We start from the raw sequence: 26,248 nt of genomic DNA, 5'->3' as shown, positions 1-26,248 counted from the left end.
GTGTGTGTGTGTGTGTGTGTGTGTGTGTGTGTGTGTGTGTGTGTGTGTGTGTGTGTGTGTGTGTGTGTGTGTGTGTGTGTGTGTGTGTGTGTGTTTGTGTGACATCTCTCCCGTTCGTCCTCCCCCCACCAGCCACCTCTCACAGAGCTCAGGGAACAGAGAGGCGAGGCGGTCGCAGGATAATTACTGTAGCGTGTCGTCGGGTATTGCGAGACGGACAAAGAGACACAGAGATGATGGGAAGCCAGGAGGATGGTGTGTCACCAGATAGAGATTTACTATTTGCATCAGGTGGCTTAGTTTCGATTAGAGCTACACACACACACACACACTTCTCCTCCAAGAGGTGTTTGAAACAGTGTCTGGAAAGTTACTTTGAAAATGTACTAACTACTCATTAAAAAGGAATTACTTTGCTGAATACTCCAAAGTAATTATACTCATTACCTAGCTTTTTGAAAGATAGGATAGGATCAGCTAAACCTTCATAAGTATATTCGGTGATTAAAGCAACAGCAGGAATAAGAAGAATACACACAAGGTTATAAGAATACCAAATATTGAATGTAATGTAGAATACGTTGAAACAGTTAAATGTTATATGTTTAAATGTCTACATGAAAGTGCATTTACACATCTTAAAGTCATTGTCAATGAATGTCCCATCTTCTGCATTTTAAGGTGTGTAGACACATTAATTCCCCATCGATGGAGCAGTTACTCAACCTGTTACCTTGCATGTGTTTGTCTTGCATGCCTCCATTATGAACCAAAACAGACAAAAGTTTTACAAACTTCCTGCAAATTAATGTTATATCAGTGCATGCATTTCAATTGTCTTGACAACAAATGAAGTTTAAATGAGTTGTGTTCAAACAGATCAGACATTGTTTTAAGTACGCATTATTTTAAACGAGGAGATTTTCTCCGTCCCTTTTGTCCTCGTCTCTGAAACCGAAGCATGAACTTTGAGCGACTGTCGCCACACTGATGTCCCCCCCCCCCCCCCCCCCTCCGCCTGCCATGTTGTCTGAGATCTCCTTCATCTCGCTGCTCCGGCAGAATGTCAGCGTGGCTGTGTGCAGCACAGTTATCAGATGCTCCTGACATTTGATGCTTTGGATTGTATTCTGAGGCCCGGCGCTTCTTATTGACAAACACCTGTCATCTGTGAGGTGCAGATATGGAGCTTAAGCCCCCCCCCGTCAAAAGAGGGAATAAATCGCGACATCTCAGTGACCTCTCCCCTCTCCCTCTGCTTCTTATCTTATTCTGATCTCTATCTGTCTTTATTATGAGAGATGAATCATAAATATACGATTTAACCGAGCGTTTACAATTAGCTTTTATACCGACTGGTTTCGTATCAGCAATCGTAGCTTAATGATAGCGACGAGCTAATTACTGAAGATGTGCAGTGATTTAAAGACCTCTCTTGTCTCACTGATTAGTCTCGTCGGCATTTCTCCTTTTCATCACATTTCACATGCCTGAATACGAAACCAAATATTTCATCATTTGCATAATTGCCATGTATTTTAAACAGCCAATTAACTAAATGTGGTTTTCCCTTTCCTGCCTATTATGTCACACTGCTCCTCATTCAATGATACAGTGTGTTTGATATGCATCATAAGGAGGCGTACACACTGCTGTTTCTTTTGCATATACTCCCTTTTGCACACGGCTCTAATAACAGGGACGGTTTCTCTTTATGTTGCAATGCTTGGACACGTGCTTTGCATACTTACGGTTGCCAAGCTGTGACTGGACGCTCACTGTTCTTTCAAGAAGTGGTTTTATAAAGAGAAGCTGAATATAGTCTGCATATAGCTGGATTTTACCCTCCCGCTGTGGCCAGGATTGAAACCTGTCTATCATAAGTCAGCCTCAAATAAAACCCTCTGAGTTATTAGTCACTCTGTCTGCTGCCAACGCACAATCTGACAGAGTAAATGATGATTTCTGCAAAGCCATATGTCTATGAAACAGATCTGCCTGCCTGATTTAATCAATACCTCTACAGAGTGAGTGAAAATGCATCCAGGTTTATGATGCAGTAATATCAAGCTTCAAAAGGCTTCTTTTTTTGTATCATTTGCATCTCACACAACCACAGAGAGAAAGCAGAGGCAAGATGAAAGGCATGTCTGTCGAAGGCTGTGTAATTTAGCCCGCTTGTGTCTGAGAGTGATGGCTTCATATTTAGTTTTCACCCAGGGAGAAATGGTGGCGTGTCAGCAGCTTGATGTGTTTCACTTCAGCTGATCTGGTATCAAGGCCAGGGTCTTCTCACGGGCGACAGATTCGTTTCTCCTGCAGGATGTCGTGAGCAGACACTGAGTAGACTCCGGACGGTGCTGAGGGACGCCGCTGACAGATGACAACCATTTCAGCGTCCTTATTGTCTTTCTCCGTCCTCACACTCTCACTGTTCTTTCTTTCTCCGGAGAAGCACAGTGAACTCACGGTGGAGTTAACACACGACTGGTCCCTGAGGTGTGTGTTTTCAATAAGCAAGAACAATATTTATGAGTGACTCTCGGTGTGAAGTTAGGACACGGTTCCCATGGAGGTGGACTTAATATTGTTGGCGGAAAATGTAGGCGGAGGGGGATGTTGGCACTCTGCATAACGGCGACTCTGAGAGGCAGAATCACGGACTCAACATGAAAAAATGTCCTCCGTGTCAAACCCCGCCAACTCTTCATTAAAAGTGAAGTTTATTCTGAAGTGTATTTGTTGTACACAAGGCAAACACACTTACTGATGTATTGAAATGGATGGAATATGGTAGGGCAGATTAAGGGTAGTTGTATTATTGTCAGTCATTCACCCGTCATTTCTGTACTAGCTTTCAAGATCTTTTCCCATATCAACTCAAGATATATCTGGAGAATCAGGTCCCCACATTGGCAAGAGTTTCCCTATTTCACACCAGGAGATTGTCCATGCCGAGTCTCTTTGCGTTCTTGAATTTGTTGAATGATTTCTGCTTCTACCTTTGCAGACGGATGTTATCAAATCTCTCTGTCTCTCTATTCAGCATCTCGTTGCTGTCTTTCTATAGAAAAAACCTTCTCTTTTTTGGTTTTAAATGTTGTGTCCTGCCTGATAGACTTCTCATAGACTCGTTATAGCTTCATGGATTCGGATACTTGCAGAATAAAAATGTACAGTGCCTGATTCAACAGATCTGGACACCTGTGCTCTCACGTATTGCTCCTCTGGGTAATGACTGGGTAGTTTCTGGGTAGCAGTGCATGTGTGAAAGCAGCTGATGACAGGATCTCTGCCTGTATGTCCTCACTCTGTCTTTTCCACACTCTCAGTTCAGTACCTAACCCTTGCCCTCTCCCAGATTACCGTCAGATGGAGTTCACCACCTCATTGCAATTATCCTTGACATCGAAATTTTGCAGGGTGGCATTCGAGTGCCACCGACACACGCTGTTTCACTCCCCCCCCCCCCCCCCCCCCTCAACCTGGGAGATCTGAGTGACATCGAGTCAACAAATTAGCAAACCAGTGTAGGCGAGGAAAAAACACATGCATGTCAGAGAGGCTTTGATGGCAGGAAGCTCAACATGTGTGGACCTTTAAACCTGTAAGACCATCACAACGGCAGCTGACTTGAGCTTGTCCTTGACTGTCTTCTCTGACATTGGATCCCTTTCTGCTTTGTTGCTTTGTTTGAGCGATCAGTCTGAGAGTGGGGAGTAGTGCTTAAATAAACCAGGGAGAAGGAATCGGCTGGAAGCAGGTTTTCTTTTGTAGAATAAAGTGATTTTTCAAGTGTGCTTTTTGTTTGCAATCTCAGCTTGTCGGGCAGCTTTTATTCTTTATAAAAAGCAGCTATAATTACGACAAACGCACACATGGATCCCACCTCTACAGCCAGCCATATCTGCAGGGAAAATAAAGAGAAAATGGCCTCCTTAGATTTGCTTATTTCTGTTGTGTTCACTTGAATAACAACAGCTCAACAATGGCCAGGAAAGAAAGAATATGCACTTACATGTTTCTTTACCTAGCAACACAGTTTTCCAGCCAGTTGCAGTCCATTAACTACGATCTTAAAATCAGCTTCTGTGGACTTTGAATGTCATTGACTGGTCGCAGTTTGGAGCAGTAGGGACCGTTTAAATGTCTCATTCAGGGGCCTACAGTCAGTCAGAAGTGATATCATTAGATTAGGAACACAATAAAATGTGACAGTTACTTGTATTGAAAAGTTGCTAAATGAAACTTTGGCCGTCTGTGTGAGGCAAACCGTACGTGAGTTGAAGGTAACTCTGTAGAAGTGGACTGGAGATTAACCTGCTGCTAAAACCTCTTCTGGCAATAAACCCTGCAAAGCCACACAGTAAACAGATCTGGCTCATGCTCGTATTACATCTGATATTGTTCTCTCAGTCCTAGTGTCTTTATAAGCCCACACATTACAAACAGACAGTGAATAAAACCCCTTCAGTCCAATAATCTCTGAAATCTTTTCTGTAAGTGACGTTTCAGCAGCAGTTTGAAGGTGCAGGACGGGCCTTTAATCCTCCTCTCAAAAACACTCACACACTTCACCTCAAGTGGATTTATCAAACATCCCATAGTGCACTCATATCAGTTTAGCGTGCACATCCTTGTTCTTGGCTATTTGTTTCTCTGTGGGTCTGCACAATAGCATATATGTAGCGCCTGTCAATCACAAGGTAGCCCCGCCCTTAATCCATGTTTTCTTTGGTAAAGAAATCAAGTAAGGAGTAGCGTCTTTTCCTCATAGTCTTTTATACAATCAGACTTTCCTTGCAACTGGTGGAGACGACCCCTTTGCTGCACTCTTAAAGTTTCCACTCGGCCCTCACAAACTTTTAATTAGATCTTCCCTAATAAAGTTAAGTCTCAGGAGGGTTTCTGGGTCAACCGTTTCTTCGCAGAACTCAAGGAGAACTGTCATATTGTGCAACAGTGACCAGAAACCAGGGCATGATGCATGCAGGGAAAGAAAGACATACATTTCAGAGACATAAATATGGAGTGAAAGTGTCAAACACACAGCGTTACTGATCTGATGGGAACGTAAAGGAGGAGGAGGAGGAGTAATTGGGAGTAAATGTGCAGTTTTGAATCTTGGACGGGCTCGATGTGGTCCAGTGTTTCTGTGATGTCGATAAATCGTGTTCACACATGAAATCTTCCCACGGCTGTAGGTCTGCGATTCTTCCACCTCTCTCACATCTGTATAAAAGTGGAGTTGTCTCTCCAGCTTGCACATGTCATCTCGTCTCCATCTCTGCTTTTCTCCCTTTTTTCTCACGGCTGAGTGTTTTCACAGTTCCCTATATACAGTATATTGCACAGCATTGCTTTGCGTGTCCTCATCTCACTTTCTCCCACAGAAGTTTGTTTACAGTGTGTTTTGCCTTTGAGCGTGGTGTGTGGTTGAGCGAGGGAACTTTTTTTATGTCCTAGTTTCTTTTTACAGCGGGGGCTATTGGATGTTGTGTCCCTCCGAGGTGTGGCTGTGCCGGCTCGTCAGGCGAGCGAGGATTAATTCTCTCCGGCTGTGTGTGGCTCCTGTACCGATCGATAGATCCAGTCGCTGCCTATTTGAGAGGGAGGGCCCCTCGCTGTTTGTTTAGGAGTCGGGAGGCCGGTCCCTGTGAAGCAGCATTAACAATACACACTGAGCACACAGAGCAGTTTCAGGACAGGGTTCAGGCAAAACAATGTGTGTGGTGGAAGAAATATTCAGGTATTTTAGTTGCAACTCCACAGTTTAAAAAGACTCTGCCTCAAATTATACTTAAAGTACAAAAAGTCAGAGGATTGTTCATGCAGTGTGGCACACTAATTATCTGAATTAACTATCTCATGTCGTCAAAACAAGGCCGTGTAGTAAAAAGCATAATATCTGCTGCCGAACGTAGAGAACTGTATGTGGTAAATTAACAAGTCATTTCTATCCAATAAAAAATGGAATTCATGTATTTTATTGCATTTTGTACAGTAATCACCTTATGCTGATGAATATAAGACATGATCAGAGGTTTCTAATGCACTCAGTGCCTTGTATTGGAGTACAGTATTCTAATTGTACTTTCCACCACTGATGTGTGCAATATAGTGTAAGTAAGCCTTTGCATTTATATACACTGAAAAAACGGAAACCTTTTGCTTTCAACTAACCTGATACAGTTGTGTGAACTCTGTGTACGTAATACTTCTAATCTGTTTACTGTACACCTGGATTGCTGAGTGCATACTCTGTATGTTTGCACACACGAGATGGTTTTAATCTCTGTACTGTGAGAGCAGAGCAGCAGTCTCTCGGTCCACAGGGGGGCTTTATCAACTGCAGGTCACAGTGTTACAGGGGCTGTCCGTGCCACTGCCTGCTCAGAATCGATAAAGAGCGGCAGCCTCGACGGGCCTGTCAGTGTCACACTCTGCAGCAGAGGGGGGGTCGTGCCTGTGCACCGCCAAGGTCGGCCGTACTTATGAAGAGGTCGAGGATTTGGGCTAGATAAACACACTGTCCTCTCCCCGAGAATACAAAGCAGCTGTGCCACGATAACTGTCTGCGAAAAGAGCAGGCTGACAAAACAACAGGGCCCTAGAGGACAGAGGGGGGGGGGGGGCAGACAGAAAAAGAGAGGGAGGAGGTTAATGTGAAAGATAGACTGAGAGCCACGTAGGGATCAAAGAGGGTGTGAACATAATAAATGAAAATCAGAAGACTGCAAAAATAGCGTTTTTGGTGACAGTTTCTCTATTTTAGTATGAAAATTAATTAAAGGAAGTGGAATAAAAAATGTATTCCAACATAAGATGTTAAACTAAGAGGAAACATTTAATAAAAAGATGAAATAAAATAAATAAAGCTTTAAAAAAATGTAAAATGAAAGTAAAAATGTGCATTAAAAATACATTTAAAGGTTTAAAGATAAAGTATAATCTTTAAAATGAAATGAAGATATTCATATAAATATTCAAAATTAAAGTAAAATATAAAATAAAAATGTTAAAACCAACACAAGAAGTTAAAGTAAAAATGTTTATAATAAATACAAAAATAAAGATAAAATATATTATTATAGATATTTATTTAACCGTAAGAAGTAAAAACGTGCAACACAATAGGGATTAAAAATAAATCAAGAGGAATCAGACACACAATCTGTTTGGTGCAGAATGACATTAAGCAGAAGACACTAGAAGCAGACTCCCACTGCTCTCTGAAGTCTATCAGTCCAGGCTGTGATCCTCAGAAGTGTTGGACTGTGATTTCAATGGAGGTGATTATCATTCCCTCAAACACACGACTTCTCTCCTCTCGTTCAGAAACGCCCGAGGCTTCTCTCCTCTCATTCTGCTCGTCTCCACGGCGCTGATGAATGCATTCAGTAATTATAGTTTAGTAGAAATGACGGTTTCATATTTCATTAGGAATCCTCGATTCCACTCAGTCCAGATGAGTGTACGCAGATTAGTGAGCTGATGCTGTTTGATGAGGGGGAGCGTGCTCGTGTTGACAGGACACACTCTCTCTGGGATCCATCTTCACAGACAGTCTGAGAAGTAAATGATGGATTACATCTGCACCGCTCCTTTCTGACACCATCACTGTGGCATCTGTCAGACCGTCTTTTACTGGATTCATTTATATTCTTTATTCTCCATGAAGTGCTGCAGGGCTGACGTATGTTTGTAGGCCAACCTAGAAGTTAGCAAACCCATAGTTTATCTGTCAAAAAGCTAACGGGGTTCTTCCATTTGTTTTTGGATGAATGCAGAAACTTGACTCATGGCATGATGCTTAGATGGTTTGCATAGCAAGACACCCTACTCATTAATGCAAATTTCCACAAGTTAAAGGCTAACATTGGGCTATCTATAAAGGAACTACAGCACAGTCACATGACTCCACATTACCACCGCTAAGCTAAAGGTGGCTAATGTTGGGCTATAAAGGAACTACAGCACGGTGACTTCACCTCACCACCCCTAAGCTAAAGGAGGCTAATGTTGGGCTATAAAGGAACTACAGCACGGTCACATGACTTCACGTCACCACCACTAAGCTAAAGGCGGCTAATGTTGGGCTATAAAGGAACTACAGCACAGTCACATGACTCCACATCACCACCACTAAGCTAAAGGCGGCTAATGTTCAGCGTGATAACGTCTCATTTAGACACTTGTTAGCAACTGCTTTATTTGAGACACGTTAAGTCTTTAAAATCCAAAAACTCAGGTATTAATTGACCTATTTGAAGTTCAAGATGGCAATGTATAAATCTCTAAAGCTTGTATTAACCACAGATCTTATTACAAATATCTTACCAAGAACCTATTTTAAAGAAAATTTGCTTTGAGACCATCATGTCTGTACCAAGTTTCATGGCAATCAATGGAGTGATAGTCAAAATCAGGCTCCTTTGTTGCAGGACCATTACTGTATGTGCAAAAGTCAAGACAATCCATCTACTACTTCATATTAATAAACCTCAGTCTGGTTGGAAGTGGTGTACAGGCCATCATTTCACCCGCTTTGCTGATGAAAATGATATGAGATAAATTGATATTCCTTTGTGTTTCTGTGTCTGACACATCGGTATAATTTGAGATGCTCGACACTGTACACAGTGTTCCACCAGTTGATTTTTAATTAAGTCTGTTGAATCGTTTCACAGCACAAAACATGCTCTGCTCTTTTAGCACAAATCAAGTTGAAGCTTTTAGGGAGTGTCTGAAAGCTTCAGAGGAGCTGTTATCAGGCGCTGCCTCTCACTCTGCAGCCTCTCCCTGCTCTTCAGAACAAATGTTCCCTGTGATTCCCAAACAGAGGACAAGTATCCCCTCTGTTGTCTTAATGCTGAGAAAAAGGCGTTGTTTTGACTTTAGTCGTTCCCTCTCTTTTCCCAACAGGAGAGGTTCTTCGGCTCGGGAGGATCTCGGGTCACACGGTGAACGGGGGCTGGTCGACCTGGAGCTCCTGGTCCCAGTGCAGCAGAGACTGCAGCCGTGGGATCCGCAGCCGGAAGAGGACCTGCACAAACCCGGAGCCCAAGCACGGAGGTCAGACCTGCCTGGGGGCGCTACAGGAGTACCAGGAGTGCAACATCACCCCCTGTCCAGGTAACACGGGCATCCTCCTGAATCCATCGTTCTTATCCACGTCTTTTTCTACATCCATGCACACGTCTGTCCGTCCTGGGAATGGGATTCCTCCTCAGTTGCTTTCTCACAAAATTACAACATTTTCTGCAATAATTGTGGGGTTTCTTTGGTACTTTTTCCAGACAGAGGGTGTACTGTACACACTGTAATTGAGGGGGTGACAGCTGTATAATTTGTCAAATCAGGCTCTATAAAGAAATGTTGATTGATAGTTTTAATTGTAAAGACACCAACTACACACTGATCCTCATGCAGGAACAAATATCCTCTTACTTTGGGATTCACCAATGCTTTCTGGTCTGTAAGAGCACTATTACTTCCTGTGATTGTCCAATGCATGGAGGTTTAACGTTTCAGGAACATGATTGAATCAAAGCAAATAGTAGAAGTAAAAAGTCATTATAAGGGTTAGGATAAGAAGATGGTAATTGGTCAATTTATCCTAATAAAGACCAAAAACCCTGATATGTAGTACATTCAGTTCCAGAATGTCTTACTTACGGCTCTTAGATGCTTTTAGATTTCCTTGCAATGCCAGTGCTGAAGCTGAAGAATACTGAGAAATAATCATTTTAAATTAGACGCACGTTGTTGCACAAAGAAGGAGGACAGCGAGAGATAAGAGCAGAAGTCAATTACATATCCAGCTTCCTTTCCCCTCACACACAGATAAATACACACTCCAGCTATGTTTCCCTGATTAACGGATAAAGAACTGCAGTGACTTCAGATCATCAGGAACCACAAAAGAAATCAGTCGCAGATAAGAGGTGTGACGAAGACCCATTTTACACCAGGAATCAGAGACGATCCCTGTGGCGCTCCACTGTGTAATTACAATGCCGGGTAATTATGCTGTCAGCTATGGGGAGCTTCACTGTGTTGTGAAAAGGTCTGAGACAATGCGTGTTCAACTCTCCTCCAGCGGAAGAGTAGGAAGAAGCTTTCTAATTAAAAGAGAAGTCTGTCGAAATGGAAATCCTTTGCTTAGTTTCGCATAAAGCGCACCTGGTGTCAAGCAGACAAACACGAATGTTGTCCTATATTATTTTCAATCAAGACCCCCGGAGAGAAGCTGAAGTATCTCTCTTTAATCCTGATCCTACGCTTCATTTTCAGCAGGAGTGCGCTCTTACCAAGCAAAGATGCAAAATATGCAAAGAAATGCTCTTTATTTTTACCCTGCTGGTGCTTTCGCCATGTTTTGCTATTTTTACCTGTTAGAATATTTATTGTAAGGTATCATTTGTTGTCCTGAAAGAAAATGTCTTTGTTATTGTTGCTATTATCTGTTAATTATATTCATCATTATTTTCTAAAGTATTTATTATTATGATTTTTATTATTGCATTGTCATTATTCATATTATTATTTTGATCATTTATAATTATCATTTTTTATACATATATTGTTTAAGTATTATTCATTGCTAAAAGTCAGCAGGTGCAGACCCATTAATCGTTTTTTTACAGTGAATGTATTCTGTGAAAGCGCCCGTCGTTCAGCTGTAGCTCAGACGCTAACAGGCTAAGCTGCTATCAGCCGCCGGCTCAGAGAAACCCTTTGTATCTGAGAGCATCACATCCTCTGTGTTCAGGAAGTCTCTGCCTGTATGGTTGCCGCTAATGTTCCCCTCGGGTGAAACGTCGAGTGAATGCTCTTTGATTTTCCTGCCCTGCATCTCTATGCTAATACATGTCGTACACCTATTCTGGGATGTCGACTGTAATGATACCAAAGCTACAGTATGTTGATAAAGCGCTCCGCACTCCTGTCCCCCAAAGGAACAGACTTAACCCAGCCTGAGTAGTAATGAATACTAATGCATACTCAATTAGCACCCCTCTCAAAGTGAGATATTATTTTGAGGCTGGTGCTGGTAGACATTGTAATCCTGGCATGGCTAATCCAGTGCCTTTTAAGTGCGCCGAGAAGCTGAGGGAAGGTGTTATCCATCTGCTTTGGGAACAAATGAATCCGTGTTTTTCTCGCGTCTGCGCCGGAGATGAGGCGATCCGTCATCGAGGGTCAGGAATCGACTTAAGTGTCGCGATGTGATAGAGAAATTACACCGAGATGACAAAAAAGCTTCGGCAACTCCAATTACCTGCACTGTGCCGCCAGACTCCATCAGGTGTTTAAAAGGATCTCTCAAAGGTTCTGAAAAGGTAATATCTCTCTGCCACATGAAGCCAGATTGATCCAGGGTGTGTTGTGATTCACCGCTGAAGATTGTCCCCATTCCATTCCTCTTTTAATTCAGCTATACTCCGCCGTTTGTGGCTCATCTGTATGCTGATGCTGTGGTTAATATTCACGTGTTTGCACTTGGAACCACACGAGGAGAGGAACAACAGCAGCGCTTCATTTTATTAATCAGAGTGCTCAGTTTGGGGGGGGTCAGGCATTTGTTGTAACAGCTGGATGGAGCACACTTCCTGTCGCTTCAGAACACTCAAACACGCACAAAACCACAACACAAATTGCTTCACATTTCTGCGTCATGCTTCGCTGTTTGAAATGACTTCCAATTGCTTGACGTTCAAAAGGAAATTGTCTTTTCAAATGACCTGGAAAATAAATGGTAGGAACACAAACGTTTTCTCTTAGAATAAACTGTTAACCTTCAGTGACGATTTCCTCCACAGAAATGTTACCTTCTTCTTTATTGAACTTGTTGACCGAAACGGACAACTTTTGCATAAAACTGAATGAAATATGGTTGTTGTTTTAGTGGACGGCAGCTGGTCGTGCTGGTCTTCGTGGTCCAAGTGCTCAGTGACGTGTGGGGGGGGGCACTACATGAGGACTCGTACCTGCAGCAACCCCCCGCCTGCGTACGGAGGGGACATCTGCCTGGGTCTGCACACTGAGGAGGCTCTGTGCAACACACAATCCTGTCCAGGTACACACTCTCTCACACACACACACACACACACACACACACACACACACACACACACACACACACACACACACACACACACACACACACCTCAGAGATAAGCAGCTTAGGGCCCTGACTTTTCCATCCATCCATCACGGGTTCATTGCTTATTGTTTTTAGTCTCTCTCTCTGGGCCACTTGAACGAAACTCATGCATGACTAAAATGCAGCTGAGGGCACACACACACACACACACACACACACACACACACACACACACACACACACACACACACACACACACACACACACACACACACACACACACACAGATCTAAGTACAAAGTGCTAAAAAAAGTTGAGGCCAAAGTTGAGACACTGGGAACTTCACATCATGAAATAGCAATCTAATTAAAGGTTCCAGTATATTCAGGAAGATCACCTTGGACATGTGTTGTTTCCTAAGTGTTGTTAGGCTCCTACTGAAGGATCTGAGTACTTTTTAAATGTACTGTTGCTGTGGTTTTTTAGAGAGCTGGTCCAACTGGTCCGAGTGGTCCCACTGCGACGCCAACGGGGCGCAGATGCGAGTGCGTCACTGCGACGTCCTGTTCCCCACCGGAAACCAGTGCTCGGGGAACAACAGCGAGACCCGCCCCTGCTCCCCCGACTCCAATCATATACCAGGTGACTCAACCCACACACACAAGTTATGTTTCTTCAGGAACATCTTGGGCACTCGTGCATGACTTAACACAACTCTGAGCACACACACCTCCCACCACCACCATATGCCCACAGCGGTAATTCAGCTCCTCTCCAAGAGTCCTGTCATAATGAAATGCGTTAGTGGTCGCTCGGAGGGACGCGTTGTCGTGGGTCTCAGGTCAGGTTCAGCGGCAGGGCAGCTCTCCTGGGGACGGTCGGGATAAGTGTCTGCTCAAGGACTCAGAGAGCGGCAGGTGATTACACGAGGGCGTGAACCCCGGTGCAACACTTAAGGGCAGTCTCTCTCCCCATTCCAACAACCCCGCTGCTATATTAGGTTCATTATGAGTCAAGGAGTCTTTTCAGGCCATGCAAAACGCACTTACACCAGCAGTTTCATTTCTTTATGTTGGAAGGGAGGAAGGGAATGGCTCCAGAGTGCTGTTTCTGCACCTGGTCATCCAAGGTTTTCTCTTAATTATTTTCAGGCTTCTTTGTTATAAATGCCCTTAATTATGCACAATTCTTTATAATGTGCAGACAGTGAGTCCCACAGCTTCTCTGCTCTTTGCTAACAATGCAAGAACATATTATTTTATAGAACTAGTAAGAAAAGATATGATAAGGGATGAGCAACTGCATTGATTTCACCCCGCCTACCTTCAGCTATAGCGTTCAAGCTGTCTGTTTTTAACTAAGACATTTATTAAAACATAATTAATGATGTCTCTGAGATTAATAGTTGCATCCACAATGCACAGATGCCAAAGTAGACCCTTGTTTATCTAGTAATGCATATTTATTCACCTTATTCTAGCAGTTTTAGTGACTTTCTGTTTGTTTAATGTCTGTTTTGTTTGTAAAATGTGGGTTAAGATTGGTGCTTTCTCTTTGTAACGCAAACAAAATCTACATAAAGGTACAAACAAGTCCCCTGAAAGTGCATTGGCTTCTTCGATGGGGATGTTGAGAAACTGGAACGATGCTGTGCATGTAAAGCGCACCTTAGTGACCGTTAAGCTGTCTTTATGATGTAACTATTTGATCTCTTTTTTAAGCTATAATACGGGACACCTCACAAGGGAAGGCTGGAATTTATGTAGTCATAAAAAACAAAGGACTCTCTCTTTACCTTCAACCAGGGGAGGAGCACGCGACATAAGATTTTCATTGCCAACATATACGCTGTATCTGCTGTGCATATGACAAATAAAACCTTGAAACCTTGAAACCAAAATACAAATCTAGATCCTAAAAATCTTTTAGTTACATGAAAGCCCCTCTCCCACTGGACACAAACCCACTTACATCTGGCTTTTGTCTTCAGGGAAAGAGGTTATATTGTGCACTCAGAAGACAAACACATTGAATATATAAGACATGGAAGGAACAGGGATTTGGACAATTATAAATACCTTTTAACATTTAGAAATAAAAGTAGAATCAAATCACTGTCCAGGGAGGACGGCGAAAAGCCAGTGGAGCTTTTGTCTAAATGAGAGCTTTCTGACGGACTAAAGGTCAGACTAAAACACACACACACACACACACACACACACACACACACACACACACACACACACACACACACACACACACACACACACACACACACACCGTCTGTATTGATATCTGCTGGAACTGGCATCTCTTCATTGACAGGCGGTAATGTGAGACACCTTTGGAGCATTGATCTGTCTTCAGAGATCATTAAACCTGCTCTTTAACAAACAATGCTTATGATATTCACATCGCGTTACTGAGATAATGAATCTGCTATGAAATGTTTGTATATGCTTATAAGGAAGGTTTATGCCCTGCCGTTCTCAAACTTCAGGAGTTGTTGGATTAGAATAAACATTTGATTGAATCATAACTCCGTAACCTCTCTGTATCAATTAGCAGGGATGTGATAGTCGTGAAAACCCTCCAAAGGTCTTTATAGAATTACCCATTTGCCTTTATACCTTATCATCCATCCCCTTTAACGGGAAAGGTAGTCCATTAAGGTTCATTAAAAACGTCTTGTAGTTCATTTCCTTTAATGAGAGCCGATACTTTTCATGAACCTCTCCAGGTGCCACAGACGAGATGAGCTGGAGTTTACGATAATCTGTTCCATATTGGGTGCAGCTTTCATTTCCACGCTCTCCGTCGAGGGTGCCGTTTGTCACGCTAACAGGCGTGTGCTCGTACATTCGTGGTTCCTGGCCCTAATTCTGCTGCCTTTTGCTGTTTCTTCTCTGTCAGAAATCTCAATTGCACGCTCCAGTCAGGAGGAGAGGCGCTGTGGAGGTAATTTGTGTGTGTGTGTGTGTGTGTGTGTGTGTGTGTGTGTGTGTGTGTGTGTGTGTGTGTGTGTGTGTGTGTGTGTGTGTGTGTGTGTGTGTGTGTGTGTGTGTGTGTGTGTGTGTGTGTGTGTGTGTGTGTGTGTGTGTGTGTGGATAACACCTGGCGTAGCTTACATACTGTACAATAACTTTGGCTGTACGTTTTCCAGCTCTCCAAACCTGCTTAACGTGAATAAATCCAGCTGTGGAAACACCCAAGACACGTTAGGAATCGAATCTAGAGGAAGTCACAGATGCACGGGATGAAATTTGCAGAGTTAATTTCCTCCATAAGAAAAAATGTTGAGAAGCACAGATAACATCTCTGCCTATGTTGCTGCATAAACTCACGATTACTGCTCCTGTTGGACGATATTGTCCCAGAAATAATGAAGCTGAACAAAATCATTGTCATTTAAGATATGATGATAATATTAAAGCCTAATCTAGACAGTCAAATAGTCAGAGAGACGTCTCACAGTTGCAGTAAAGCCACTTCTAACAGTGTTGTCTCACTAAAGCTGCAACAATCCACATATGAAAACGCTACAGGATGCTTTGGGGAGTTTTGGTGCCCTGATTTGTCTCGCAGGCTACTCCCTACATCATTATTGAGCTCGTTGGAGGCTGAGAGGAGCTGTCCGCACACGATGCTCAGGGCAACGAAACAACCAATTGTTCTCTTGTTTATCTTTTTTCGAGCACAAGTAAAAGCCAGTTGACAAAAGTGCTCTGACATGTACTCATAAACTCATATGTGGATGTATTTGTCTTTTTATCCGTGAAACATGATCTTCAGTAGAAAAAAACAATGCACCATATCAATAATTAATGAAACAATGACTGCTTATCACGCTAACAGTAGAACAATAATGAATTCCTTTCTTGTTTTTCCATATTTTACGGCCACAGACTTTCCTGTTGATGATAGCGATTCAGAAGAATTCAAATATAAACTAGATTTTGTTGAAGAGTCTTGCAAAAAAATCTTGCACTTTATTTGACAGCAGAGGATAAATTTAGGTTCAGCCGATGTTTTCTTTTCATTGCAGAACACTCTATCATTACCACATGTTTTGCAGCTTCAATCACCACTTTCTCTTGTGTGCATTGACACATTTTCCCTCCTCCTCCTCCTCCCCCCCAGACTTCAACCTCTTCCACATGATCGCTGTGGGGTTCAGCAGCTCCATCCTGGGCTGTCTGGTCACCCTGCTGGTGTACTCGTACTGCCAGCGCTACACCCAGCAGGCGCACGACGCCACCGTCATCCACCCCATCTCAGCGGCGCCGCTCAACACCAGCATCACCAACCACATCAACAAGCTGGACAAATACGACTCGGTGGAAGCCATCAAGGTCTGACATCCACAACACTTACTGTTCCTCTCTTAATGTCACACACACACTTTCAGGTGTAGCAGCCTCTCCAGACACACTCCTTACTGCATGACTCCGACTGATAGGCAGATGTGCGTTCTCTCCGTGTGTGTCTCAGTGTGTGACTTTGTTCTGTGTCAGTGGTCATACACTGCTTTCTCATAACACACTAATGCAATAAGGTATCGCTGTGTAGGTAGGTAATCGGATCAGACGCTCCTGCATCTGCACATTTCCCTGCTTAGATGGGTTCTCTGTGTCCGGGTTGCATCTGTAATCGCAGGTGGTTGCGTTGACAGAGATCCAGCTCCTCTCAGGCTACAAACAGCCTCTCATCCTCTGATACATCAGGCCTTCAGAGCCACACTGAGCTGCTGATTAGTGCTTGTCCACAGCCTCTCTATCCCCAGCTGGCCTTCTTTCAGGGAATCCCAGGGCTTTGTATTAAAGAGCAATTCAATCACACTGGTAAGTTATGAATCTGCTAGCATGATTTCATACCTCAAAATGGTCTTACAAAATACGTTTATGAGACAGTTTGGCACCTAAAGACTCTGGCACACATTGGTCTTCCTGCTCCATAAAAGCTAATGGATGTGCAACTTTTTCTAGGTTTGCAGAGACGTCAACACGCTCTAGTTTCTGTTCCAACACCTGTTGGCTTTACATGTTTTGCATTGCAGATCTGGCAGTTCATAATAGCTAGCTACAGATGTTGTGGGGTCATTCCTATAAAACAAGCTCTATAAAACCTTATGAAAAGCTTACTTTTACCCTGGTATAGTCCTAGAAATGGGTTAATGTACTGTATGTGAAGGTTGGTCCTTCCTCTGGTGTTATATATACTCTGATAAAGCTGCATGTCCCAGGAAAAAGTCAAAGAAGACGACATGTTGCATAAAGGAATAGCATCGTCTTATTCCTGAAAGTTGAAGGGAAACACAATACCAGACTTTTTTAAATGTGAGAATCACTTTTCTAAAGCACCATCTGCAGCACTGAAGGCTGGACGGACCCTGCATGCCTCGGGCCGTTGTTGGACAAACACTGTTCAGGAGTTTAATGATGGTCACTTGGTATTTCATACACAGTAAACTCGGCGTAGTAGACTTCACTACAACACTGATATCTCAGAAATGTGGGGTTTCCTCCACCTGCGTTTGATATGCTGTCAAAGGGAGTGTTTAATATCACATATATTATAAACTAAGTGGATACCTGGATCTCTGTTTGCAGGAACGACTCCTCAGATATGAAAGTGTTTTGTGAAACTGCTGCAGACTGAGAACAGATCCTTTGGCTCGGAGCAAACGTCCCAAATGTAATTTCATTTCAGTCAGAATAAAGGTGCGCGGAGCGTTCATCTGTCATGCAATTAAAGTCAGAAGCACAAAGCGTGATTCAGTTAGCCCTGCTGCAGATAGAGGCGGATATGAATACAGACGGACCGTGTGAAAATACCAAAGGAGAGGCATGACAAATGAACACTAAAAGCACATTCTCTAATCTCTGCTCACTGACAGGTTGGATATGAAGTGAATTTCCAACCATTAGGTTACTTCTGAGTGTTTATAGGGAGGGATGATGAACACCTGATGCCATGTTGGAGAGTTTTTGGCTCAAATCCTGATGTTGTTGAGTCAGAATTATTATGTACAATGTACCGCTGACACCCTTCATGCTGGTTCCCGGGGCCAGCTGGAGTATTTCCAGCCGTCTAGTTTATGACGACACTCTTAAACTGCAGTTTTAATTACAGTATATCATATTTCCAGGCTTCCTGTAAATCAGAATATGGCCTTTAGGGTTTCTTTGAGGATGACTCTTGCCCATTCCTCTCCTCCCTGCAGCCAGATGTGTCGGTACTCTTGCCCTTGGACGACCCCGCCATGCACCAGCCTCTCTCTGCTAACATGGGGGTGTCCATGCGTGGCCTGGAGATTTTCTACTAACCTCTACAACATCTCGCCTCTTGACTCCCCCTCCCCACAACAACTCTTTGACCCCAACCACTACTACTTCCTCTTCCCCACCGTGCCCCGCCCTTCCACTTCCTGTGGCACTTCCTGTGTGTGGCAGGTTGGAGTACAGACTCTCTTTCTCTGCTCCCCTTCATTCTCCCATCACCCTTCTCCCCCCCCCGGCTTGTGAGAAGGCAGTGTATCCCCCTCCCTTACTCCTCAAAAAGTGCCTCCATTTGCATGTTTTTTTCCATGTTTGTCCTTCTCGTTTTGTCCTCTATTTTTTTGTAACTTGAGAAAGAAAATCCATTGTGATGCTGTTTTATTATGCTCCTCTGTTACCTCTCTTCCTAGCTCAAGCACATTTTGTTTACCGCACCAAACCTGAAATGTAATCATTCTTCAGGTCATTAAAGACGTAGACGATGCTAACAAGCGTTGCAGCTGTTTAAAAGCAGCCGTGGGCCCTCCTGCAGTGACGCGTCTCCGGGGCTGCAGGACTGGAGATTGCATTCCCTTTGGGTGCAAATCACATTATGAAAAAGACGCAAATATATGAGTTTTTTGTCCAGCATCTCGTTACCTATCAGTGTCAGTCGGAAACATTCATCAACGGCAAATGCAGCATCATCAAGCGTTCAATTACTCCTCCCCGAGGGACAGCGGCACATCGCACACGAACACATTTGCTAAATTGCTAATGTTGAATTGAGAAGCACATCAGAAGCTCATTACATGTTTACTACGTCACGCAGGGACAGAGAAGATGCCTCCATGGCTCTTCCTTATTGTTTAACAGGAAGTAGACTGGCTCTTGATCGATTGTTATGGCTTCAATAGTCCCAGTGGACCCACAGTGCAGAAGAGGGGGCCATGAAAACTGCGGATGCCGGGTATTAGAGATGACAGAGGTGGACATACGGACACACATCAAAACAACTTAGCCTTGTGATGGCTTGTCATTTTTTTCCAGGCTGTTTGCAAATGCTTTGACCTCGCTCTGTGAAAATGTGTGTTTCATTCACTGAGCGGCCTCCCATTGATTTGTGTTGCTCACCTTTTATTTTTAAAGATGGATTTGCTTTTACCTTGCCATCTAGGCTGAATAATCACTTGATGCATGTGTCGCATTAGTCCAGACTGACTCCCTTTTCCTTATTGTTTTTCATCCGCAGGCCTTCAACAAAAACAATCTGATTCTGGAGGAAAGAAATAAGTACTTTAACCCTCAGCTTGCCGGGAAGACCTATACCAATGCATACTTCACCGACCTTAACACCTACGATGATTATTAAGCCGGATTCTCCTGCTCAGACTCTGCCCTATCATCCATGTTGTTTTTTCGTGCTTTGTATTGAGATTTGTGACACCACGTGCGGGACAGTCCCACTCTCGGACTCTACGGCAGCTGTAATGAAAACAGACGCACAGTGTTGCCGACAGAGGGAAATCCCACTCTTCTCAGGTGCCTTGGGGTACACTCGGAAAACTACATTTTTTGGGGGACGAATCTTGCCTTGACCCTCGCTGAGAAGCTGGATTTCCCCAAAAAAAAGGGAAAAACAAAGAGACTTCGGGGAAGGTGATCCCCTTTTAAACTTTCCTGTGACGCTTCTACTACAGACCTGTATTTGTAACGATGGGGAATAACCACAAACTGCTTTGCATGACTTCATCTGACGTGTTTTTTCTGCCGTTCTGTTTCGTTTTTGCATGGTTGATTGCATTCCACGTTTAAGGGACTTGCAAGCAGTTTATTTGTTGCTGGTTTTGAAAGTCCGAACAACAAAGACTGTGGAGATGTCCGACGGCTTTTACCATTTACTGCTGCAACAATCCAGTCCTAAAATCAGGATGTAGATATTTGAAGTCTGTGGTCGGTTGTCCATTTTCTTTTTTCTGTTTCAGGCTCTAGCGGCTCGCAGTATTTGATCCTTCAGTTTCTTTTGCCTTGTCTCTTTTTTTAAAGCTTTTAAAAAGTGCATATGTTTTGTACAGGATGTTAAGTTTGAAGCCTATGTCTGTAGTTTTTTAATACATTTACTCAATGTCTCAAGTAAAGAATAAAACATCTCCTTTTGAAAAGAAAAAGTTCATGTGCATTCTGACAAAGAAATCAGGAGTCATCATATCATGCAAATCCACCGTCATCTTTTATATTTTTTGTAAAAAAAAAACAATGTTTTTGAATTTTGATAATGTTCGCTATTCCTTTGGCTTCTGAGTTCAACTTGTGATTTGTGAGAGCAGGATGTTCATGGCATTTACTGTACAGATGGAGCGTCTCCAAACCTAGAGTGCTACCCATTTACTCTAAGATGAAATCCATTCATCGCGTTTCTGTTTGTGTAACCAAATATTGGGTTATTCAATGGTTCAGTTGCAACTAACTCTTTTTACATGTTTGCTTGTGTTACTGTGCATAAATTAAAGACTGCTTCGTACACAACAGATGTGTCAGTGTGTGAGTTATAGGGATTATTGTCATTTGTACATCTTCAATCTTTCTCTGCAGCTTTCATGAATGACGTGATGATGGAAGAGCAAGGATCCTGTCTGCTTTCTCTGACAACTTTGGAGACTAAACACTGAAAAACCACCGTGAGCACGCACCTGCACATAAATCACCCGAAACCAGAGCTAAAGACTCCCTCTGCACGTGTTTTAAAGGAGTCTTCAGCCCGGCTCTGCAGTGACGAATGGCACCGGCGGCAGCAGAAGGATACCTGAAGGGTACAAATCACGTCAGGCGGCGGGGTAAAGGTGGAGCCTGAAGTCCAAACCCTAATGTGTATGACGGGCGGTAGCACCGAACACGCCGCTGTTCTCCATCAACCTTCAACCTGACGTCCCATCTGTGTTCGGAGGGTAATGGAGGGGGTGTTGTTATTAATCACCCTGCTGTTTTGTCAGTGGGCGATGAGGTGGAGGGGGGGGGAGTAGCTGATCCAGCCCAATGTACGGCCCGGCGCTGCTCCAGAAAATCAATCCCTCTGCCTTCAGTTCATCCTCACTATCAGAGAAAGGGATGCGGACACAGGGCTGCACATGCAGGAGCTATGAGATCTTTATATGATGTTATCACCACGCAATGTTGAACCACGTCTTGAGATAAATGACAATTTATTACCTTTTCCTCAACTGGACATTATGCCATTTGTCATCACCTGTGTTTAAATGTTTGCATTGCATTCTTGATTTAGTTTTGACCAACTTCCTGCCAATCCGAGTGACCAACAACGTGTATTTGCAACGTTATATGTCTCTTTGACAGTGGGTGTGTGTGCATGAGTGTATGTACGTATTTCCAGTAGTGGTTCCAGCCACTCCTCTATGCATTAATGAGAGTTATTGGGCTCAAAGACAACCCCATATTCACTCTAGTGTTGGAACGAGATAGGTCTCCTTTTCTCTTAGATGCATGCTCACGATTTTGCACCTTGTCAGTACGTTTTTATTGAGGTTTGCTTTCAGAAAGGCCACAAAAACAGCAAAAAAGAACAGAGAAATCACAGGCAGACTGCAGGGTCCCTGCAGACACAGCATCACACACAGCTGATGATTGAGGGGTTATTTTTCTGTGTGGGTCTGTACATTGTTGTTTTAGGATAAGTGGTGTGAGCAGCTGCATCTCTCTCTCAATATTGGTTCTCCTCAAAACACCAAACTTTGATTGATGAATCATCCTCGTACATAATGTATATTTCACACACACACACACACACACACACACACACACACACACACACACACACACACACACTCCAGTGCTGCTGCTTCCTTCAGCACTTTGCAGAAACATGAGCTATGTGACATTCCCCTTTGACAGCAGGGCTGAGGACAATAAATGACTTTCCCCAAAGTGGCATTTAGGAAGCGCTAAAGGTCACAGCTAAAGGTCAGGAGAGCAGGGCGGAGACACTGAGCGTGAGAGTGTTTGTGTGTGTGTATAAAGAAGTTAAAGTGTCATGGGATGTGACTCGCGGGATGATGTGGACCAGCGTCTGCATATTGCTTATGTATGAGGGAGGCAAACAGAGACTGTAAATCCCAGATACTATGGGATGCATTGTGTACAATTTGATGCAGACATTCAACCCCTGTTTGACTGAAACCCATGTGATGGGATTTGAATATAAAATGCATTTTCTATTAATAGTTTGGTCCAAATACGAGCCAGTCTCCTGACCATTCTGCTCATGATGCATTCAGGGCCTTGGTTAATTAGCAGGCTGTATACAGAGGCCATTGAGTGGCAGACAAGGTGAGTGAGGGAGATTGTAGCTGTCAGGCAGGTAACAGAGCGTGGACACCCCATTAAACACCTCTGCTTCCTCTCGAGAGCAGATCTCCTCTCATTCATACGGATCTCTGTGCTTCGGTCCGGCCTGTAGGTGCCTCTCTGAGCATTTACACAAATGCCTCCAAAATAATATTGCTGTCATCCCGTGCCGATGGTTAATCCAGGGAAAGCTACTCTGTCATTCTCCGTGGGGGGGGGGGGGGGGGTGGAATCAGAAGAAGTTATGGAGTCTGGGATGAGACTCCGTGCAGGCGGCGCTCTGAAAAATGCTTTTAGGGGGAAAAGCGGGTGATGAATGCATGCTGTTTGTGTGAGCGCTGAGAAGTGATGGAAGGAGATGTTGACTAAACAACTCCAGGGAAAACTGAAGACTACTGAACAATTTATGAGCTGTCAAGAAGTGTTTGGGTTTTTTTGTTGCAGGGGGAAATAACCGTGATTACCAACGCCTGTCATGCAGGGAGATCTTTGAGCAGTGGGGGGTAAAGTTGGTGCACAATCATCCATGCACACTTTATATGAGATCCATAGCATCACCAAGGTATAGCTAACCTTACATCCATCCCCCCCCAGGGCGAGGTGAAGCACTGTGGATTTATCTGCTGAGACTGTAAATAGATTCCTTAACTATCCACTTGAAGTACGTATGTTTTGAAGCAAACATTCCTGATTGCAGCTTCAGTCCAAATTAAAATGACTACGTATTCAAAGCGAGCACGAGAGAGGATTTTCAAAGCCGCTCTAACCTCCATAGTGCCCTCGCTGCCGTGCTTTAAGATAAATGTTTTTCTTATTGGAAAATGTGTTTTGCCGCTCGTCTCTAGAACCTACGCTCGTTACGTTAGTATCTTCTGTTTGTGTTGCGTCCCAAGTTTTCCCTCAGTTGCACAAACTCTGCTTTCCCAGACAGAAGGAAGCTTCCAGGGTGATACGTGGGGGCAGACAGGAAGCCGGCTCGACGCTGCAGCTCGGTCATGCCAGCCTGAAGGATGAATATCACCGTAGGCGCTAATGCCAGTCGAGAGATGCCACCATAGATTCAACCCCAAGACATCTGGATCCCCAGGTGCCCGGTCTGCAGATCCAGGTCCCAGCTGCAGGAAGCCAAGAGCCCTAACGGATGCCAAGAGCCTGGAAACACCGGCCAAACCACACTGCGGCTTATCAGCTCCACCACAACCCTTTATGGGCCTATTCACCTCAATCAAAGCTGTTATTTAGGTAAAGAGCCAGAATGGCGGATGTTGCTGTGCTCCAATTACCCACTATGTCTCCTCCGTCTCTCCCTGCCAGCTTCCCCACAAGCCCTGATTCTCCCGGCGTGCCCAGCTGCTCTGGCGCTGATCCGTGTCCTCGCTATCCGAGCGGAGGGAGACCTTTCCGAACAGAAGGCCTCTGTCAGCGCTGGATCTGCTCACTGAGGCTATTGATGACTGCCGGGGTTTGGAGCTACTGCAGCTCTCACCTGCAGCGTGAAGGGGTCTGCCCAGTCAGAGCCAAACACTGGTGTGTAATGCACCAGGTTTTAATAACACTATTTAATGAGTACTAAATACGCTTTCAAACTGATTGAATTATTCTGAGTTCCTGATCACTTCTCAGCCTTGTTCTTCCATCTTTGGCATTTTAATGAGCTTAAAGTCAAAATAAGGAAACAACAAAAGATCTGTTGTGGTTTATTGCTCTGTGCCTTTTATTGAATTGTTCAGATTTGAGGTTCTTTTTTCCACTCTCTTTTGTACGATTTATCTGTGAAACTGAAATTTGGTGGCTGAGTTTGGAAGTAACATGAAGTAAGTCGTGGTTTTGTTCCGGTCAGAGTCTCGCCTTTTTATTTCATCAGCCCTGTCGCTCACTTTCATCTGGTTTGTGTGCAGAGAGAAAAGCAAGGCCATGTTTTGATGTAGTTCATAAGGAAGCCGAGTAAAGTACATATTATAACAAAGTAGTAGAAATGATATGATGATGAAAACTACTGACGTAAATCCTACGGTCATATCTTTTTAAGGACAAGGTTATCACTTTCTGAACTACTTTGAAAAGCTTTTGCTCAAATGAGCTACTTCAGTAAGATACTTCAGAATTTAAACTCCCATTGGCGTCTCTAAATAAGCAGAAGAGTCAATGAATGTCAGAAATGTATATTTTGTAATTATTTCCCCGGGATCTTCATGCTTCACAGAGCCGAGCCACACTATAGATCTCCAACCTGTAACAGCTGGAAAATATGCAGCATAGCCCAAAGCTAAGTGTATTTATTCCCTGACAATAAAACAATATTTCCAAGAGTAAACAGAGGAGGAAGTCGAAGGAATGGATTTCTTTAAATCAAACTTCAAATCAACCAAAATATTGACTGTGTGGAAACTTTTACATCCGAATTATTCAGCGCAGAGCAGACAGATGAAGCGGGAGACGAGTCCTCATGCCTGCGGGGTTTACAGCTGATATCACAAACTCAGATCCACTTATTGTCTTGTCCTATAATACAGAACAAAACACAACAGCTTATATGTTATCTTGTTGAAACAGGGTCAGGGTACAAATTGGTTTTACCTGTATTTCTTTCGACATGTAAGCCATTATTTTGGACTTTTTTACAAGAAGGAAGAAGCATTATCCCACCCACTGAACTCTGAGCATCTATTGGGCATATGGCACATGTTTAGTGCCAAACCTGTAGTTAAACAACTCTGCATTATACATGTTACAAATCACGCTGATAAGATAGACCTTCATTGACCTAGGGAAATTAAGGATTATATAAAAGTGTAAGTAATACATTTATGACAGTAGTATACACCATTTTGTTTTCAGTCACACACATTGTGCAGGAGTGTGATATCAGGTGTGTTTTGCTCTTCTTTAACCCCAACCAATGATAGCAGATAACCTGCAGGCAGGTTTTAAATGTTACCTCTCTGCTTCTCTGTGTTGCTTTTGATCTTGAGTTTTAAAAACATGAAGGTGAGCCGGCAGGAGTATCACGATCATTCAAATCTGAAGTTAAAGGAATCATGCTCTGAAAAAACATGGCAGAGCGATGAGTGGAAGATTCAACTCATTTTGGCTTAAAATAATGCACTTCATTCTAATATATTGAATGAAATGTGATTTGAAGAAGTAGTTTGATTATTAGACTCTTCTTTACCAAGAGTTAGATGATATTCAGTTGGAAACAGACACATCTTACTGTCAACAAGAAAGGTAGAAGCCTTTTCTCCCAATATGTAAAAGTATTCCTTAAAAACAAATGAGGACACTTTTCTTTCCAATAGTGGAAGAAGCACTTTGAGTTCTCCAAACTTAAATCCACAAGTTCACAGTAAAGCCTGTAAAGTCCTGTGTCAGGGGATGTGTACTGCCGCCCTGCTCGTGTCCAAACAAAGCTTATTGTACGCTCACAGCTCGGCTGTCACTAAATCCTGCTTATTGCCAGCGGTGAAAAATAGCTGATTACATACTTCATGCTCTTTGCTTTTTTGAGCCTGCAAATGTGATG

At 43.4% G+C, this 26,248-nt stretch overlaps 1 protein-coding gene across 3 annotated transcripts in view; it reads left to right on the top strand.

Moving 5' to 3' along the window:
• Nucleotides 1-20,892, top strand: part of sema5a (sema domain, seven thrombospondin repeats (type 1 and type 1-like), transmembrane domain (TM) and short cytoplasmic domain, (semaphorin) 5A) — a 112,512-nt gene extending 91,620 nt beyond the window's left edge. For 2 of the 3 annotated variants that reach the window (XM_063912125.1, XM_063912126.1), the window contains exons 17-22: nucleotides 8,926-9,135; nucleotides 11,912-12,082; nucleotides 12,596-12,751; nucleotides 15,023-15,067; nucleotides 16,250-16,461; nucleotides 19,619-20,892. In XM_063912125.1, coding sequence (XP_063768195.1) covers nucleotides 8,926-9,135; nucleotides 11,912-12,082; nucleotides 12,596-12,751; nucleotides 15,023-15,067; nucleotides 16,250-16,461; nucleotides 19,619-19,738 — 914 coding nt within the window. In that variant the 3' untranslated portion in view covers nucleotides 19,739-20,892. The remainder of the gene's footprint in view (nucleotides 1-8,925; nucleotides 9,136-11,911; nucleotides 12,083-12,595; nucleotides 12,752-15,022; nucleotides 15,068-16,249; nucleotides 16,462-19,618) is intronic. The other variant, XM_063912127.1, reaches the window with a different exon arrangement.
• The last annotated feature ends 5,356 nt before the right edge of the window (nucleotides 20,893-26,248 follow it).

This window comes from Eleginops maclovinus, chromosome 21 (genome assembly GCF_036324505.1).
Source record: "Eleginops maclovinus isolate JMC-PN-2008 ecotype Puerto Natales chromosome 21, JC_Emac_rtc_rv5, whole genome shotgun sequence".
NCBI classification, from domain to species: domain Eukaryota; kingdom Metazoa; phylum Chordata; class Actinopteri; order Perciformes; family Eleginopidae; genus Eleginops; species Eleginops maclovinus.
This window is presented reverse-complemented; position numbering and strand designations above follow the sequence as displayed.